The sequence below is a fragment of the Vicugna pacos genome, chromosome 25, assembly GCF_048564905.1.
Source record: "Vicugna pacos chromosome 25, VicPac4, whole genome shotgun sequence".
NCBI lineage: Eukaryota > Metazoa > Chordata > Mammalia > Artiodactyla > Camelidae > Vicugna > Vicugna pacos.
In genome coordinates, this window is record NC_133011.1 from 39,511,952 (window position 1) to 39,528,364 (window position 16,413).

The following is a 16,413-nucleotide window of genomic DNA, read 5'->3' on the forward strand; positions in this document are numbered from 1 at the left end:
GGAGGAAAAAGACAGGAGGCAGGAGACAGGAGCGAGCGTGGGGAGGAAGAGGACAGAAAACGACAGGTTTCAGAGGTGAAAGGTTAGCTCTCAGGACAGTGAAGGGTGATCGAGAGCAGGTGGGTGGCAGAAGGGGTGGGGACCTTTGCTCAGGCTGGAGGGCCAGGGACACCCTCCTCCGCCCCCATCCACGATCTCCTCAGCCCCTGAAGCCAAGTGCGTGCACACAAACGCCCCTGTGCACACACACCACCAACCTTGATGAGGTGTTTGTTGACCCACTTGGTGAAGGTTTTCTTCTGCACGCGGTCCCGCTCATCTGGGAGAGACAAGGCCAGGTTACCTGGGGCCTGGGAGAAGCCCAGAGGGCCTCCAAGAGGTGACCACCATGCAGGCAGTGACCTGAAGAAGACCTCAGCACCACACACTGAGACTCAGTCTCCTGGCCCCTGCCCCACCAGCCTGGCAGAGACCGGGGCCCCAGTCAGCCCTGGCTGGGAGGGGAGGGGCTGGGCACACGAGGTGCCCACCGCTCATCCCTCTATTGTCTCCCTCCCAAGAGGGGAGGGTCTGGAGCTGCCAGCCGCACCCAGAGCGCACCCAGAGTGGCTGGCAAGTCCCAACCCGCCCCACCCCCACACATGCTGCCTCTCGGGGACCTGGGCAGACGTTCCAGGCCAGGACCCACGACTGGGCAGGGATGTGGCAAGGGGGAAGCTCTGTTCTCTCAACGGGCAGTGGGCGCCCCCCCAGACCAAAGCCCTATACCCAAGGCCCAGAGGCCACTACCAGCCTCACCAACATAGGCCAGCCCTCTTTGTGTGGGCAGAGTTTGCTGCCCACTGCCCGCCCTGGCAACTCAGCACCTGGGCCAGGACAGCACACCGCCCGCACCCCCAGGGCTTGTCTCAGAGTCTGTCCCCAAATTCAGACCCTCAGCGTTTGGGCCCCACCCCCGCCCAGGGCCAGGCTTCCTGCCGCAGGACTAGGCCCTTCCTGCCTCTTGCCTGTCTGGCCCAGCAAGGAGTGCCCGCTACCTTTCTTGCCCTCTGAGGCCCTGAGCACAGCCAGGTAGAGGTTGTCCTCCGAGCTGGTTCTCTTGGGACCCAGGCCCTCAGGCTCGGGCACGCGGAGCCGGTGCTGAGACATGGTGCTGTCCCTGCCTTTTCAGCGCTCTGTCCCTCGGCCCCCAGGTGCTGCGTCCTGTGCCCCGCGTGCACACAGGCGGCTGAGGCTGGTGCGGCAACAGCACTCGCTCGGCGGTGGCGGTGGCGGTGGCAGGCTGGGCTCAGCTCGGCTCAGCTCAGAGCCGAGTTGGTGTGGCCACTCCCTACCCGCCCTACTCCCCAGTGGCTGTCCCCGCCCACGGGAGCCCCACCCCGCCCTGCCCACCCCCTCCAGGGAGGCAGCCCCTCCCCCACGGCCACACCCACACTGGGGCAGAAACAGGAAACCCAGGGGTTTCCTTACCCACTCTGCCTGCTGAAACCCCTGGGGGGGGGGACCTGGAGGTTGGAGGCGACCGGGCACCTCACTGCACACAGACCAGTGCCAGGACCACAGGAAACCACATGCCATCCACATGGCCACTCCAGAGGAGGCCCTCACTACGGGGAGGGTGCCTGAGTGTGGCTGGGCCCAGGGCTGCCCCTCAGCCGGCCCACCTTACCTACCAGAGGAGCTCTAGGAGGGTCCCCCAAGCTGAGGGACTTGGGGGCAACTGCCCATCCTTTCCTCGCAGACCCCCTAAATCACCCCTCCTCATAATCCATGCCCTACGCCCAGCCCCTACGCCCTGCTAGGCTCCACCGTGGTCCAGGGCCGGGCAGGCCTTTCCCAGGCTGCCCACCAGGCCAGTCCTGGAGCAGTGCCCGATCTGAAGGCAGAGCACACGGCAGGGCAGGAGGGGGCACATAGCTGAGCGCTGACTCACTGGGCAGGACCGCTCAGCCCTGAGCTGCAGGAACTCTGCTCCACGTTGGGGGGGGGCGCTGGGGCCAGTGGGGAGCACCTAGAGGGGGCCCAGCCAGTGAGTCAGGGATGGGGAGGGGGCCCAGGCACGGTGACTCACAGGCAAGGAAGCCGCACCTGGGGGCAGTGGGGGCAGGATGGGTGGCGGGCTGTTTACAGTCGGGTGGGGCTCACAGATAGCCGTGATCCAGGGCTGTAAAGGTGGAAAGACAAAGGGCACAGGGGTGCTGCCTGGCTCTCTCCAGTCTCGGACACAGTTGCCCATGGCCCCACAGGGACTGCCCAGCTGCCCGACCACCGCAGGAAAGAATGCACCGCCCTGACCACAGAATTTTCCAGTCGGAGAATCTGGCTTGATGGGATCCAGCTGTGAGCCGCTGCCCCTCCCCCTTCCCCAGTGCCTTCAGGCTTCTGTTCCAGGAAAAGCTCACCCCACCCTCAGCCCTGCTGCCCCTCTGTGGCCACGGGAGGGCGCCCAAACCCCGCAGGGTAGGGTTGCCAAGCCAGGCCCAGCTGGTTATACCCCATCCCCAGGCCTGGGGCACAGCCTAACAGACTCCTAGGGCTGCCAAGTGTCTCACACCCCTCTCCCCACCTCTGGAGATCCCCCTGGGGCCCCAATCTCAGACTCTGAACCTGCTCTACCCTCCAGGCCGGGTCTGCAGAGGCCCTACCAGCCCCCACCAGACGTCAGCTCTTCCCTGTCCAGAGGTGCTCCACAATCCAAATCTCACCCTACGTCTGCTAGCGCTCCCAGTACAGTGCACACCAAGAATGTCTCACGCCAGCACACCCACCTGCCCCTCCCCAGGTCTGGAGCCTGCGGAAATGCCTTCTCCCGAAGATCCCCCATCTTAGCAGTTCAAAAAGCCTATAACTGAGCACCTGCTGAATGCAGGCTCTGGGCTAGTCCAGCAGTAACAGAGAGGTGGGGTCCCTACCTGCAGGGGTAGGGGTGTCATTCTGGTGAGGGCAAAGACACCAGAGGCCGCTGGGGATGAATCAGGAATTGGGAGCAGGGAACTCCAGGAGAAGCTGTAACCTGGAGGCACCAGGGCCTGACATCCAAGACAGGTGAGCCCCCAGCCCAGGCCCCAGCCCAAGCTGCTTCTCCAGCTTTCTCCCTGCCACTAAGGGCCCTCCAAAGATGCCGTCTCGCTGTCCTGCATGGAGTTCATCACCTCCCAAGCCCAGCTCCGGCAGCACCATCCCCCTGGAAGCCCTCCAGCCTCTGGTGCCTCCTCCTCTGAGCTCTTCCCAGGGTCTCAGAGCTCATCCTCTCCCCCCACCTCCACAGCCCCTCCCTCCCAGCCTTGCCTGCCAGTCCCTTGTCCCTAGCTGTGGATGTCCCCTTCCCTGTCCATCCTATTCAGGCCCTCAAACCAGCAGACAAAACAGGCTGGCCCAGCCCCGTGTGCCCCAGCAGGCCATACTGCTGCCCTCTCCGTCGGCCTTCCCAGGGCATTCCCCCCCAGCACTGATGCTCAGACACATCTGCCTGACCCCAGCACTGATGCTCGGGCACAACTGCCTGACCCCTGACCACCAGCTCAGTGTAACCTAGAGCTGTCCATGACTCTCTGAAGAGTATCGCTGCCCCTTTTACGATATGGAAACTAAGGCTGGAGGCCCCACAACCAATGAAGGCGCTCCTGGACAGGAAGCTGGCCAATCGAGAAGGGGACCCCGCTGCGGCTGCCAGGGCGGCCGAGGGCCTGGAGACCCGCCCTCAGGCCCTCCCTCCCTCCGCACACATCCCGACTGCCAACCGGCCGATGCACAGAAACCAAGGCCGATGCCCAAGCCAGCCCCGCCCCTCCCCCTCCCCCTGCTCCAGGGGGAACAAAGGGACAGAGGAGACCTCACCCCGCCTTCCTCCCCAGGTGTTTCCGAACAGAGTCTGGGGGCGGGGCTGCACCTGAGCCGGGCCCCGCCCCCTTCCACGGCAGGCGGCTTTTCCCTGCGGAGACTGGCGCCCCCTCCAGCCATCGCCCGTCCAGCTGCACCCACCTACGCAGCACAGCTGCCGGTAGAGGTAGCCCCTGCGGGCCTGCTCGCAGCCCCCATCCAGCCAGCACGGCCGATCCAGCACAACCTCCTTCTGCGCCTCAAAAGCGACTCCCGCCCCCCGTGTGCCAGTGGCAGCCATGAGCCTGGGTGCCCTGGGGTCTGCCCACGAGGACAACAAACAGGACAGCGCGGCGTGTCTGCCTTCCAGCCCACGCTGCGAGGCCGCCGGCTGTGCACTGCACAGCCTCCCCCACTGCTGCCGCCACCGCAGCCGGCCTCGGGCGCTCAGCCCGGACGGGAAAAACCTGCCCCTGGCGGGCGCCCCGCCCAGTGTGGGCCTACAAGCCGCGCCCCTACTTGGAGGGAAAGGATCTAGCTTGGCCTGGGGGACTGGGGGCAGAGGGAGGCTGCTCTGGAGGACAAAGAGGCCTGGGAGCTCCCAGGACTGACATTCAGGGGACAACGCTCGCAGCAGGACTGGCGGGAGGTGGGAGGTGGTGCGAGCAGGAGGGTGGTGCCACCAGGGGGCTGAGAACAGCCAAGAACAGAACAGCCGCCAAAGCCTCAAGGGGCACCGAGGGCAGAAGAGACAGGGAGCAGGCCAGGACAGCGGCCACAGGGGAGCCCCTTCCTCACATGGGAACAGGGGACAAAACCAAGCTGAAGGAGGGAGGGAGGGCCCAACCAGAGGGGAGAAGCCCTGGCCCTTGCACTTTATTGAACGTCCCTGCAGCTGAGTCACCAGCTACTTCCCAGCCCCCAAAGCCACGCCTAGAAGCCCCGTCCTGACTCACACCTCATGTTCAGCAGGCCTGGCACCCAGGCTAAGACTAAGCAGGCCTGCTGGGGGCAGCCCTGGAAACCCCCACACCCCAGGGTATGCCCAGTGCAGACCCAAGCACAGTCTGCATGTCCTCATTGGGGCAGCTCCTCTGGCCAGAACCCCGATCCCCACTGCTACCCACTCCAGCTCATTCACTTGAGCAGAGGCAGGCCCCACCGGGTCCTGGGCTGGGCACAGCTGCCAAGGGCTGTAGCCCAGAGTGGGTGACCCGGAGCAGGGGGAGGGCAGAGCACAGCCTGGCTACCCATCTGGAGGCACTCCTGGGCCCTGGCCTTTGGTGCTCAGGCACCTGCCTCACCCTCTGCAGTGGGCAGGGAGGCTCTGCCCAGGCCCGGCCACACCCTGGTCCTGGTGGGGAGCTCTACTAAGACCTGCCCCAGGACACCCGTTCTGCACCTGCCAGCTGCGGTTTCCGTACTGACAGTCACCTGTGCTCACCCGGTCCCTGACAGCTAGAGAGGTGCCTCCCTTGCTGCCCATTCCCCCAACCCCCATCCGGAGGTCCACCCCAGCCTCTCCTTCCTTCACACCTCTTCCCAGTAGGGGGCTCCAGGCTGATGGAGCCACAGAGCCCTGGTCCTGCCCGTGGGGGGGGGGACCCTGTGCCAGTGCTTCGCTCAGGGACAGGAAGGGGAGGGCATAGGGAAATATAGGGGCGGGAGAGAGGCGGCCCCTTGCCCGCCCCGCCCCCAGCCCCCAGCCTGGGGTGGCAGCTGGTGGCAGCAGCCCAGGCAGTAGCCACCAGCGGCCTTACCTTGCTCATCCTGCACCCGCCGGCGCCCCCTGCGCCAGTGCCACACAGCGGCCAGAGTGACAACATGGCCCACGACCACCAGGGAAGGGAATAGGCTGCCCGAGGGCTCCATGGCTCTGGATCAGAGCAGGCTGAGCCGCCCTTCGGAACGGCTGTGTGAGGCCGGCTGAACCCCTCCCTCCCCGAGTGGAGGGCGGGTGGGGGATGCCCGGGACCAAGGACCGCCCCGCCTGCAGGACCGCCCTACCACACTGTCGGCCCAGAGACAAGTCCGTCGTCCGCTGCACTGCTGCACAACTGTGCTCCCGCCTGCCCCCCTCCCGGCCAGTCGGCGCTCCCCACCCGCCTCCCACGGTGCCCGCTCAGCTGTCCCAGCAGCAGAGCTGTCACGCTCAAGGTTAGCTGGAGCCTTAACCCCTGCTTACCCAGAGCCACACCCGCTGGGAGGAGGGGCTTGTGGGGAAGCCTGGGCAAGCCACGGCCCCCCCCCAGCACAGCCTGGGCGGCCTCAGCACAGTCTTCCCCCACCCCACCCCCACCTCCACCCCACCAGGAGGGTGACCGTGCTGCCTGAGCACCCCATTCTGCCTCCAAGGGTGCCCTCTGGTGACAGCTGCCAGCGACGAGGGGATGCATGTCAGGGCCCCAGCCCTTGCTGGCCTAGGGGCGTGCAGCTGACCCAACAGCTCTCAAAGACGAGTGAGCGGAGCTGCCCCGGAATCCCAAAGCCCCCCACGTAGAACAACAGGAGGGAGGGGCCCTGAAAGCAGGGAGCCGGGGCGGGGGGGGGGAAGGACCGAGCCCCCTGCCCATCGCCCCAGCTGGGCTCTCACAAGGATTTCAAAGGCTGCCCCACCTACCCGGCACAATCTTCATTGGGGACAGTGGCAGGAGCCCAGGGGTCCAACAGGGAGCGGGTGTGGTCACAGGCCCCTCGGAGGCGCAGCAAGCCGGGCAGTGGCAGTGGCGCCGGGGAGGAGGGCACAGCGGTGCTGCTGTCAGCAGCAGTGCCTGTGTCTGTGGGGGAGGGGAGGGTGGGCAGGGGGCCCAGGGATATAAATACCCGTGGAGGGCAAGCAAGGCCCGTCACTTGTCCAGACTTAGAACATGACGTGCGGAGGGAGGGCACTGGGGCCCGCAGCCTTTGCCGGAGCCCTGTCTGACTGGGAGGCGCTGCCCGATGCTCCCCACAGGCTCCCACGGAGGATTCTGACAATAAGAAGCCTCCTGGCGTCAGGGTACCCCTCAGAACAAGGCCTGGCACTGGCACTCAGAGCCTGGGGCTCATGTCCCCATGGAATGGGGTGCAGCCCGCCCGGCCCACCCTGTGGGGTGTGCACTTGCAAAGGCCACATGGGCATGGGGCCCCCCCGCACAAGTCACCAAACACAACACCTGGCCCAGAGGGATGGGACAGACTCCCCAAGGTCACACCGCAGGCCAGAGACCTAGGCGGCCCCAAATCTGGCTGGGCCACGTGAGCGCCCCCCCAGGACACTACTGGTGTCTGCCCTGGCCCCACTCCAGAACCCCACAGCCGCTGGCTGGCAGAAGATGTGGGGCCAAGGTCCCTGGCAGCAAGCAGGCCCACGTCCCATCCTGGACTAACCTGGCTCCAGTACACTCAGAAAACAGGACGTGGTGGGGTCACAACCCTGCTCCTCTCCTCCCAGCAGCCCGGACCCCCAGGCCCTAGCAGGCAGGGCGTTCGGGTTTATACCCAATTTTGTACCACTTCCACAGGTCAAGCTCCACTCTATTTTAATCCTCAGAGAGCACTATGTAGTAAGTCCCATGCTATTATCCGTCGTACAGATGGGGAAACTGAGGCACAGAAAGGGGAGCTTGCCTGCGGCCACACAAGGCTGTGATGTCAGCCCAGGAGGTCTGTCTGGAGTGTGCCGTCAGCCTGCAGCAAAGCACAGCAAACCATGCTTCGCCTCTGACCACCAGGGAAGGGGTACCCTGCCCACGTGGGGAGACCAAGGCAATGAGGAGAGGCGTGGAGGCGTGGAGGCGTGGAGGGCTGAAGGGATGGAGCCCACCCAAGCTTCCTGCCCACCAACCTCGTGCTTCAGAAGCTCAATTCTGAAGGAAACTGGCCTGCACTGGCCAGCTCTGGAGGCTGGGACTGGGCTGGGGAAGCCTCAAAGGAGCCGGGGACTCTAACAGCAGGGGGAGGACCAGCCCCTGGAGTTGAGTGTCCCTCTTGGGTGACAGCAGTATTCCACCACCCCACAGAGGGCAGAGCCTGCCGTTCCCAGACGCCTCCATCCCACTCAGACACGCCCCCTGGCATCTCTGAGAGGGAGCCCTGCTCTTCCCTGCATCCCTAAGTTTGGTGTCTCCAGGGCCCTAGACACAGGCTGACTGGGAGAGCCCAGCCCGGCCCCAGCTGGAGGCCTCCACCCCTCCCTCCTGCACCCCTGCAGCCCCCTGCCCAGCCCTGCCCTACCTTGGCCCAGCTGAATCAGCTCCTCCATGCTGTACCTGTCCATGGCGGCCGCCCACGGGCCAGGCAGCTCCAAGAGCAAGCAGAGAAGAAAGGAAGGGAATGCAGGAAGGAGGGAAGGGGTGGGAGGCAGAGGGAGGGCTCGTTCGAGCCTTGGCCTCCCCACCCAGCTCTGGGAGATGTGGCTCCTCCTCACAGCCACCCCTTAGTCAGCAAACTGAGCAGAACCGAAGCCCAGCGGACCGACGGGTCAGACCAGCCCGGGGGGGTGAGTAGACCAGCTAGCCTGCAATCCCAGAGCCATCAGGCACAGCCCTCAGGGCCAGCGGTCTTCTCCACTGTGCCTGCCCTGCCCAGCCCACCCCAAGGGCCCCACCGGCCCGCCCCTCCCTGGCCCCTCCAGGCCCCTCGTTCCCTCAGCCCAGTCCCTGCCACACCCACTGCAGCCAGCCTGGAGGCAGCCGTCTGCCCTGGAAAACACACCTTCGACACCCCTCAGCCCTGTCCCGGCCTCTGCGCGCCTCCCCTGGGCGCGTCCCAGCCAGCCGCTGCAGGGCCAGGTGGCAGGCAGACCTAACCCCGCCACAGCCCACTTAGAAGCCCATCAGGGCGCCGCAGGTTCCCCGCAGACAAGCCAAGTACAGAGCTAGGGGCTTTCACAGGGCTGGCTGGACCCACGCGTCCCATCGCGTGCGGGGCTCCCTGCAGCTGTGGGAAGAGCGGGGCAGCTCGGGCGCTGACGCCACGGGCCCTGTGGACAAGCCGTGTGGGAAAGTCTGGAGCGCCTCGGGGTCAGGAGAAGCAAAGCCCCAAAGGCCACCTGCCCCTGATGCATAAAAGACACACGTGCTGAGGGCTTGCAGATGCCACCGTTTCTCTACGGGTGTTTTGGTTCATTCCAAATTTTGAGCCAGGCAAATCATTACTACTTAAAAGGCAAATGAAATTCACATATAGAAATTCAATCTACCAGCTTTCCATCACACAAAGTAGCCCCAAATTCCTCGCCCTCCCCCCACCTGGCCTCTCCCTGCTGAGTGGCCCCTGACTGAGTCTTCAGTCAGGGCTCAGCTCAGAGCACCTCCTCAAAGGGGCCCTTCCTGACTGCTCGCTCTCCATCCAGTTCATGCCCAGATCTGGAGGCTCCCAGCCAGAGACTCAGTCTGGGTCTGGCTGGTATGTGGCTGGACACATGGTGGTCACCTTCCCACGTGGATGAGCAGACCACTGGGGCACAGGGAGCGGGTGGGGCCTCACGGTGGGGACCGAGGTGCAGCAGGCCCAGCTCAGTGCCCTGCAGTGTCCGCGGCTCCCCAACCAGGGCAGCCCACGTGATCGAGGCCATTCTGGGGAGCAGTGCAGCTGGTCCCTCACACTCCTGGCCTGGCCCCTCTGCAAACTGACTGGAGGGGCGATGCTGTGGGGAAGGAAGGGGTCTGTGTGGCCCGTTACTCGAGGATTGTAAAATCTCTTGAGAAGTCGTGGGTTCTAAACATCATCAGAACATCCCTAGCCAGAGTGTGGAGCCATCATGACCCCTGCAGACAGGGACACAGCCCTGTGACACACCCAGCACCCAAGGCACCTGGGCATCCTCCTGTGCTGAGAGGGGCGCTCGGGTCCCTGAGGGGAAGGAGGGGGGGCCCACACCCGCAGGCCCTGACTCAGCCTGGAGCTGGAGCTGATTTCCTGTTGGAAACTCTGAGCCGCCACTGGCGGCTGTGGCCAGGAAGGGAAGACTGAGTCACCTCCGTCAGGGCTGGGGGGTGCCCTCCCCTCTGCCCACTGCAGCCACACCCAGTCCCCCTCCTGGCCTGCAGCCAACTGCCTGCCCAGCCTGGCCACAGACAAGGAAGAAGGAGAGAAAAGGAGGGAGGGGCTCAAACTCACCACACCCTTGACCCAAGAAGGGGGAGAGGGCTGGCGGGCCAAACCACTGAGGGGTGCAGGGGCAGCAGCGAGGCGGAGGTCAGGCACCTGGCCAGGCACTCTTGTCTCTTTGTGGGAGAAACTGTTGCCCCACCGACAGGAGCTGGAGAGGCCACATGGTGAGCCTGAGGCTGTCCCTCGACCCCACAGCCTCACTGATCCTTCCAGATGGGCTCCCACAGCTTGGCCCTAGTGGGTCCAACCCAGACCAGACCAGAGGTGAGGCTGCCACTCAGCACCTGGGGCTGCCCCTGGCTCCCCAACCCCATTCAGTCTCCCTGCAAGCTCCTATCCACCCTTCTGGCCTCACCCCAGGCCCCCTTGCACCCCTCTGAGACCAAGCTCCTCCCCAGGCAGTGAGACACAAAGATGGAGGCAGGGGCCAGGCCTGCCCTGTGCTGGGGACAGGTGGCCCCACGTCAACACCCAGGCCAGCAAGCTCCAGAAGCACAAGAAGTGTGAGCCTCAAGCGACATGGGACACTGGTTGTCTGCCAGCCTGGGTCCTGCAGCACAGGTGCTTAGGGACAGAGGGATGTCCCAGAGCAGGGGCACAGCAAGTGGCTGCTGGCCTCCCCTGGGACAGCAGGACCCGTTCCATCCTCTGGGACCCTGCTCCCATTGGGAAGGACCTACCTAGACCCCAGGCTGGGCCCAGCACCCGCCATGGCCCGGCCTCCTGCCCAGCGGCTGATGCTCCTATCTAGGGTCTGCTCTTCTCCCCGACCCAGGGCTGCCCTCTAGGCCACCACCAACCACAAGCCCCCAAGCGCCCAGTTGCAGTATCACATCTGCACCACAACCACGGGAGCATGTCATCATCCCCACCGGACAGACTCAAGGCTCAGAAAGGTCAGGCAGTCACCCACACTTCTGGAAAGCAGCTGCACCCGTGGCCCACCCAGCACCTCCTCTGCAGGCTCCCACCTCAAGCAGAGAGGGCCTCAGGGCAGACAAGTCACTGGGGCAGGGAGAGGGGTAAGCAGGGCACAGGATGCGGGCAGCGCTGGGAGAGGGCCCAGCTGGTGCGGGGCAGGGCTGTGCTAACAGCTGGTCCTGCCAGTCCAGGCACTGCAAGCCCCACCCCTAGCCCCGGGGTGTGCCTGACGATGGGCTCCTCCTTGGCCTACCCACCCCAAGGTCCTCAAGCCAGGAGGAGGAGCCATGTGGATCAACTGACCAGAGCGCCCTGCGCCCAGACAGAGAGCACGCCACCTGCTGGCGGGAGCAAAGCTCTTGCACACTCGCCGGCCACCCCAGCCCACCAATCCCAGGTACACACACCCCCCGCCCTGCCCCAGCAGCCCCTCCCATCCCCCATTCTGGGGCCAGGACACAGCTACCTGTGGCTGGGGCAGGCTCCGGGCCAGGCCTCGCCAGAGTCCCTGCGGTGGTGGCGGGCACCACAGGGGACTCAGATGCCCTCTCCTCAGGCTCCTTCCGGCGGTAGACCCACCGCTCCTCACGGGCAGGGTCCTCAGCTGGCAATGGCCCCCGCTTGGGCGGGCATCCCAGGGAACCCTGTATGGCCTGCATGTGGGGCGTGCGGCGCGCAGGCATCACCATGGCGACAGGGCGGCGCACACGCTGCAGAGAGGCAGGCACGATCTCCGGTGGCAGGTGCAGGTACTGGCGCAAGTGGGCAATGCCCTCGTTGGTGAGGTACCAGTAAAAGTGGCGCCAGGCAAAAGTCTCCCGAACCAGGCCCCGCGCCCGCAGGGAGGCCATGGCACGCATGACCTGCAGGTTGGTGACGCCTGGCACATGGGGGTGCAGGCTGCAGGGCCGCCGGTCCTTCTTGGCCACCATCACACCCTCTCGGAAGAGCACCTCGTAAATGGCTCTCAGCTGGTCCAGCGGCATGAGCATGCCAGCCACCATGGCTGCCGGTGAGTCGAGGGCAGCGGGCGGGGCACAGGGAGGAGGCCCAAGGAGGTGCCCTCGGCACAAGGTGCAACAGGGCCGACGGGGCAGGCAGGCTGTGTGCTGAGCTCAAGGGCGCGGGCTCCGGGCTTGTGGCTCGCAGGCGCCTGGCTCTCTGGCTCCGTGGATTCCTGCCGGCACTGGGCCTGCCCACCGCTGGCGGGAGCCTCCTGCCGGCCCTCCCCTCAGGACGCCCAGGCCAGCCCCCTCTGACTCAGCAGCATGGGCGGCCCCTCCCACCCACAGCCAAGGGGGCCCCTTACAGACTGGGGGGCACCTCACAGCCACGGCCACCCCCAAGGCAGTCCCCTCCCCTCCCAGCCCCACGGCCCCGCAGCTCCACGTCAGAAATTACATCAGTTTCTAAACACTTCCTTCAAGGCTCCCAAGACTAGGCGGAGGGGGACGGGAGTGGCCGTGGGCCAAGAACCTAAGAGGGTGGCAGAAGGGAAGCTGAGAGCACAGAGGGCAGGAGGGGGTCCTTACACTGGGAACCCAACTCAGGGTTGTGGTCTCAGGGCCCCATGGATTCACAAGGGCCTGAAGAGGGTGCTGGGCCATGGGGCGGGAGTGGAAGAAGGGGGCACTTGAGGTCTGCGGAGAGCTGGTGTCTTGGGGGGGCAGGGGTCTGAGGAGGCAGCTGGTGTCTTGGGGGGCAGGGGCCTGAGGAAGCAGCTGGGGTCCTGGGGGGCAGGGGTCTGAGGAGGCAGCTGGGGTCCTGGGGGGCAGGGGCCTGAGGAGGCAGCTGGGGTCTTGGGGGACAGGGGCCTGAGGAGGCAGCTGGGGTCTTGGGGGGCAGGGGCCTGAGGAGGCAGCTGGGGTCTTGGGGGGCCTGAGGAGGCAGCTGGGGTCTTGGGGGGCAGGGGCCTGAGGAGGCAGCTGGGGTCCTGGGGGGCAGGGGCCTGAGGAGGCAGCTGGGGTCTTGGGGGGCAGGGGCCTGAGGAGGCAGCTGGGGTCTTGGGGGGCAGGGGCCTGAGGAGGCAGCTGGGGTCTTGGGGGGCAGGGGCCTGAGGAGGCAGCTGGGGTCTTGGGCGGCAGGGGTCTGAGGAGGCAGCTGGGGTCCTGGGGGGCAGGGGCCTGAGGAGGCAGCTGGGGTCTTGGGGGGCAGGGGCCTGAGGAGGCAGCTGGGGTCTTGGGCGGCAGGGGTCTGAGGAGGCAGCTGGGGTCCTGGGGGGCAGGGGCCTGAGGAGGCAGCTGGGGTCTTGGGGGGCAGGGGTCTGAGGAGGCAGCTGGGGTCTTGGGGGGCAGGGGTCTGAGGAGGCAGCTGGGGTCTTGTGGGGCAGGGGTCTGAGGGGAGTGGCAGGGACAGCTGCTATAGCACATGGGCAGGGCACCACTGGCTGCTGTCCATCAAGCAGGCAGAGGAACAGAGCCCCCACCTCCAAATGCCAGACCCAGACGGCGCTATTTAACACTTCCCATGCCACTCCAGATCCAGGGTGGCCCAGGAATGTGGAGCCCACTGCAAGCCCAAGCACCCTGAGTAGGGCACAGGGTGGGGGGCTCTAAGTGGGGCCACCATCCACCACCACCCCAGGCCAGCTCCCGCAGGAGCCCAGAAACTCTTGTCTGTCACGGGGAACCAAAGTCACCAAGTCTCTGCCACCCTGGTCCTGGCGCCCCTGCTGCCACGAGGCGCCCCATCCGGGGCGGCCTGAGAGCCTGCCTGCGGGCTGGCTGGGCAGAAGCAGAGGAAAGGAGCACCACCCCAGGAGGGGGTCGGGGCCCAAGTGGTCAGGGGCCCACATGAGGACCCTGGAGCCTGCCCAGCCACACCCAGCAGTCACCCCCAGGCCCTCACAGATGAGGCTCCAGCCGTGGACACCCTGTGCCTCCCCATCCCATCCAACAGCCCGCTCTCCTGCTTCCAGCTGGGCCGACCCACACCTGGACCCGCGTTCTCCCGCCTCCCCCAAGCCGACACACCCATTCCCACCATGCACTGCTAACCCGGGAACTGATTATAAATAGGACGGGGCGAGGGGGGGAATCCTGAAGTGGGAGGCGCCGGCGGGCAGGCGGCCAACAGGCAGCGCGTGGGGGCGGGTTTATGAGGCCGTTGCCATGACACCGCAGAGCCGGCCCCCAACACACGCACACACGCATGCACACGCGGAGTTGTGGCAGAGGAAACTGCAGGCACAGCCTGCCCGCCAGCCCTCTGCGGCGCCACTCTTCCTCCACTCGTCCCCTACAGCCAGCCGGGCGGGAAGGGAGCCAGCCCCCAGGGACACCAGCTCGGGAGGGTGGGGCGCCGGCCCAGGGAAAACGCACCGCAGGCTGCGCGAGCGGGCAGCGGCCACGCCCCCTCAGCCTAGCAGCGCCTGCGGACCCTGCCGGCTACCAGGGCCGTGGCTTCAGGAACCACATCAGTCGTGGATTCAGGCCGGAGCTCAGGCCAGTGGCCCTTCTCAGCCTGTGCCCACGGAAAGCCCACTCCTGGCCTTTCCGTCAGCCCTCCTGCGCTCCTCGCCTCCCGCCTCACAGCCCCACACTGACCTCCTCTCCCTCCTAGCCGCCCCATACGTTCATGCACATTTTCCAGGTCTGACCTCAAAGCATGTCCCCCTCCCAAAAGGATTCCAAGCCACACCTAGGGCCCTCAAACACTGGGACCTAAGCTCTCTATTCCTCCTGCGCGGGCTTGCACGAGTCTTTGGCCAACCCACTCAGCCCTGTCATTCCCCAAGCCATCCCCGGCAGAAGGCTGCAATTTGGGGCGCCCAAGGAAGGGGGCGGGGCCCGGGGGAAATCCTCCTCCCTCCCCAGCCTGCCCTCGGGGGATGAGGGAAGGAGCAGGGAGGAGCCTGGAGCAAGATGTTCCCGCCGGCCAGGCCAGCTCCAGCGCACATCCCACAGCCCCCCCCCCAACCCCGCGCCCCGGGTTCGGGCGCCGTCCAGGTCCCAGGGCTGGGAGAACGCCCCTTTATGCCCTGCCCCCACCCTGCGGGCACCGCCGCCGCAGCTGCTGATTCAGCACTGGGAGGGCTGGGGCAGGCGGAAAGGGCGGCCCCCTCCCGCAGATTCAAGGCCCCTCCAGGTTTCCAGGGCAACCAGTTGGGGCCTTACGGCAGCCCCCAGCACCCCCATCCCAGAACAAAGAGCCGCAGTGTGGACTTGCCCGGGGCCAGCCCGCCTGGCGCCTCCCCGCAGAGATCCCCAAGGCCCTGACCCGTCCCCTGGACGCTGCGGGGCAGGTCGGCAAGCGGGGCGGGGGCTCTGCAGAGTCCAAGAGGAGAGAAAGGGCCGACCGGTTCCAGAGGCACCCTCCCACTTCCGCCCCGCCCCCCCGAAGCCGCAGCAGACACTCGCTGCAGGGCTGCAGGGCTGCAGCTGGAGTCGCCTTCCTGCCAGCCCCGGGCAGACCCCGCACCAGGTGGAGTCCTGGCGGGGCATGGGCCTGGGGTCTTCTGCGGCTCCAACTCCTCACTCCCAAAGCTGCCCCTGGGGTGGCAGCTCCTGACCGCTGCCCTGCAAGGCCAGCACCCAGCTAGAGGTCACTGCCTGGTCCGCGCCCCCACACTTCCCCGGCTCGGGGCCCGTCCCCAGCCCGCACCTTTGAGGGAGCTGATCTCATGCTGGATAGCTCGCGAGGGGTCCATGTCTCTGTCTCCGCCGGACTGAGGGCCACGGCGGCCGCCACGCAGAGTGCAGCCCCGCACTGCACTGCCCAGGCCAGAGCCGCAGCCTGGGGGAGGAGCTGGGAGGCGCGGGGCGGTCCTTGCCGGTCGGGGCGGGGCTTCAGCTGATCAATGCGCAGGGCAAGGCCGGCCAGCGCATGCTCGCGTCCCTGGTACACAGTGCCCATCCTTCCCCACCCCCTCTCCCTGGCGCCTGACCCCGCTAACTCCAGCCAGACTGCCAGGCCACCAGGCTGGACCCACCCCACCCCACAGTACCCCCCACCGGTCTCCCTCCTGGCTGCTTCGTGCACGTGGCTTCCCTGAACTCGAAGCCATGGCTACTCACTCCCTGCGGGAGACACCCACCAGACTGGGCCTCTCCGAGACCTCCTCAACCAGCACCCTGGGTGAGAAGGGAGGGTGGATCCCACCAGGGCAGAGGCTGGAGGCTCCTTCCTCACCACTATTCACTTCCCCACCTTCCATGCCCCATTCATTGTCTCTGCCCTGTGGCCTCTTGCCTCAGCTGGGGGCCTTCTTCCACACACATGCTCCTCTGGGTCACCTCATTCCATCTTGTGACTCAAAGATACCCTGTGCTCCCTGACTCCCAAGATGACACATCCAGTGTCACCCCAGCCTCGGCCTCTCCCATTGAGGAAATCCCCACCAGGCTTGTCTTGGGATGCTCTTGTCTTCCCAGATTTGCAGATTCACCACCATTTAACACCCAGTGGTTCAGGCCAACACTCTGTGGTCATCATCCCCATGGCCAGCCCCACAGGTCTTGGTGGCTCCACCTTCCAGTCTGTCCACCTGCCACCACCTGGCCAGGCCCAGCACCTTGCAGGGTCCCCTTGCAGTGCCACCTCTACTGCTGACAGGATCAGCCTCCTGGCCACTGCCTG

The 16,413-nt window shown here is 66.0% G+C and overlaps 1 protein-coding gene across 8 annotated transcripts in view; it reads right to left on the reverse strand.

The window, feature by feature from the left end:
* PLEC (plectin) overlaps positions 1-16,413 on the reverse strand; it is a 56,326-nt gene that overhangs the window by 23,352 nt on the left and 16,561 nt on the right. For 2 of the 8 annotated variants that reach the window (XM_072949967.1, XM_072949971.1), the window contains one exon: positions 258-319. In XM_072949967.1, the coding sequence (XP_072806068.1) occupies positions 258-319 (62 nt within the window). Of the gene's footprint in view, positions 1-257; positions 320-1,037; positions 1,318-3,981; positions 4,238-5,579; positions 5,843-8,034; positions 8,122-11,302; positions 12,038-15,438; positions 15,500-16,413 lie in introns of those variants that run through there. The other 6 variants (XM_072949972.1, XM_072949966.1, XM_072949973.1 and 3 more) reach the window with 6 other exon arrangements.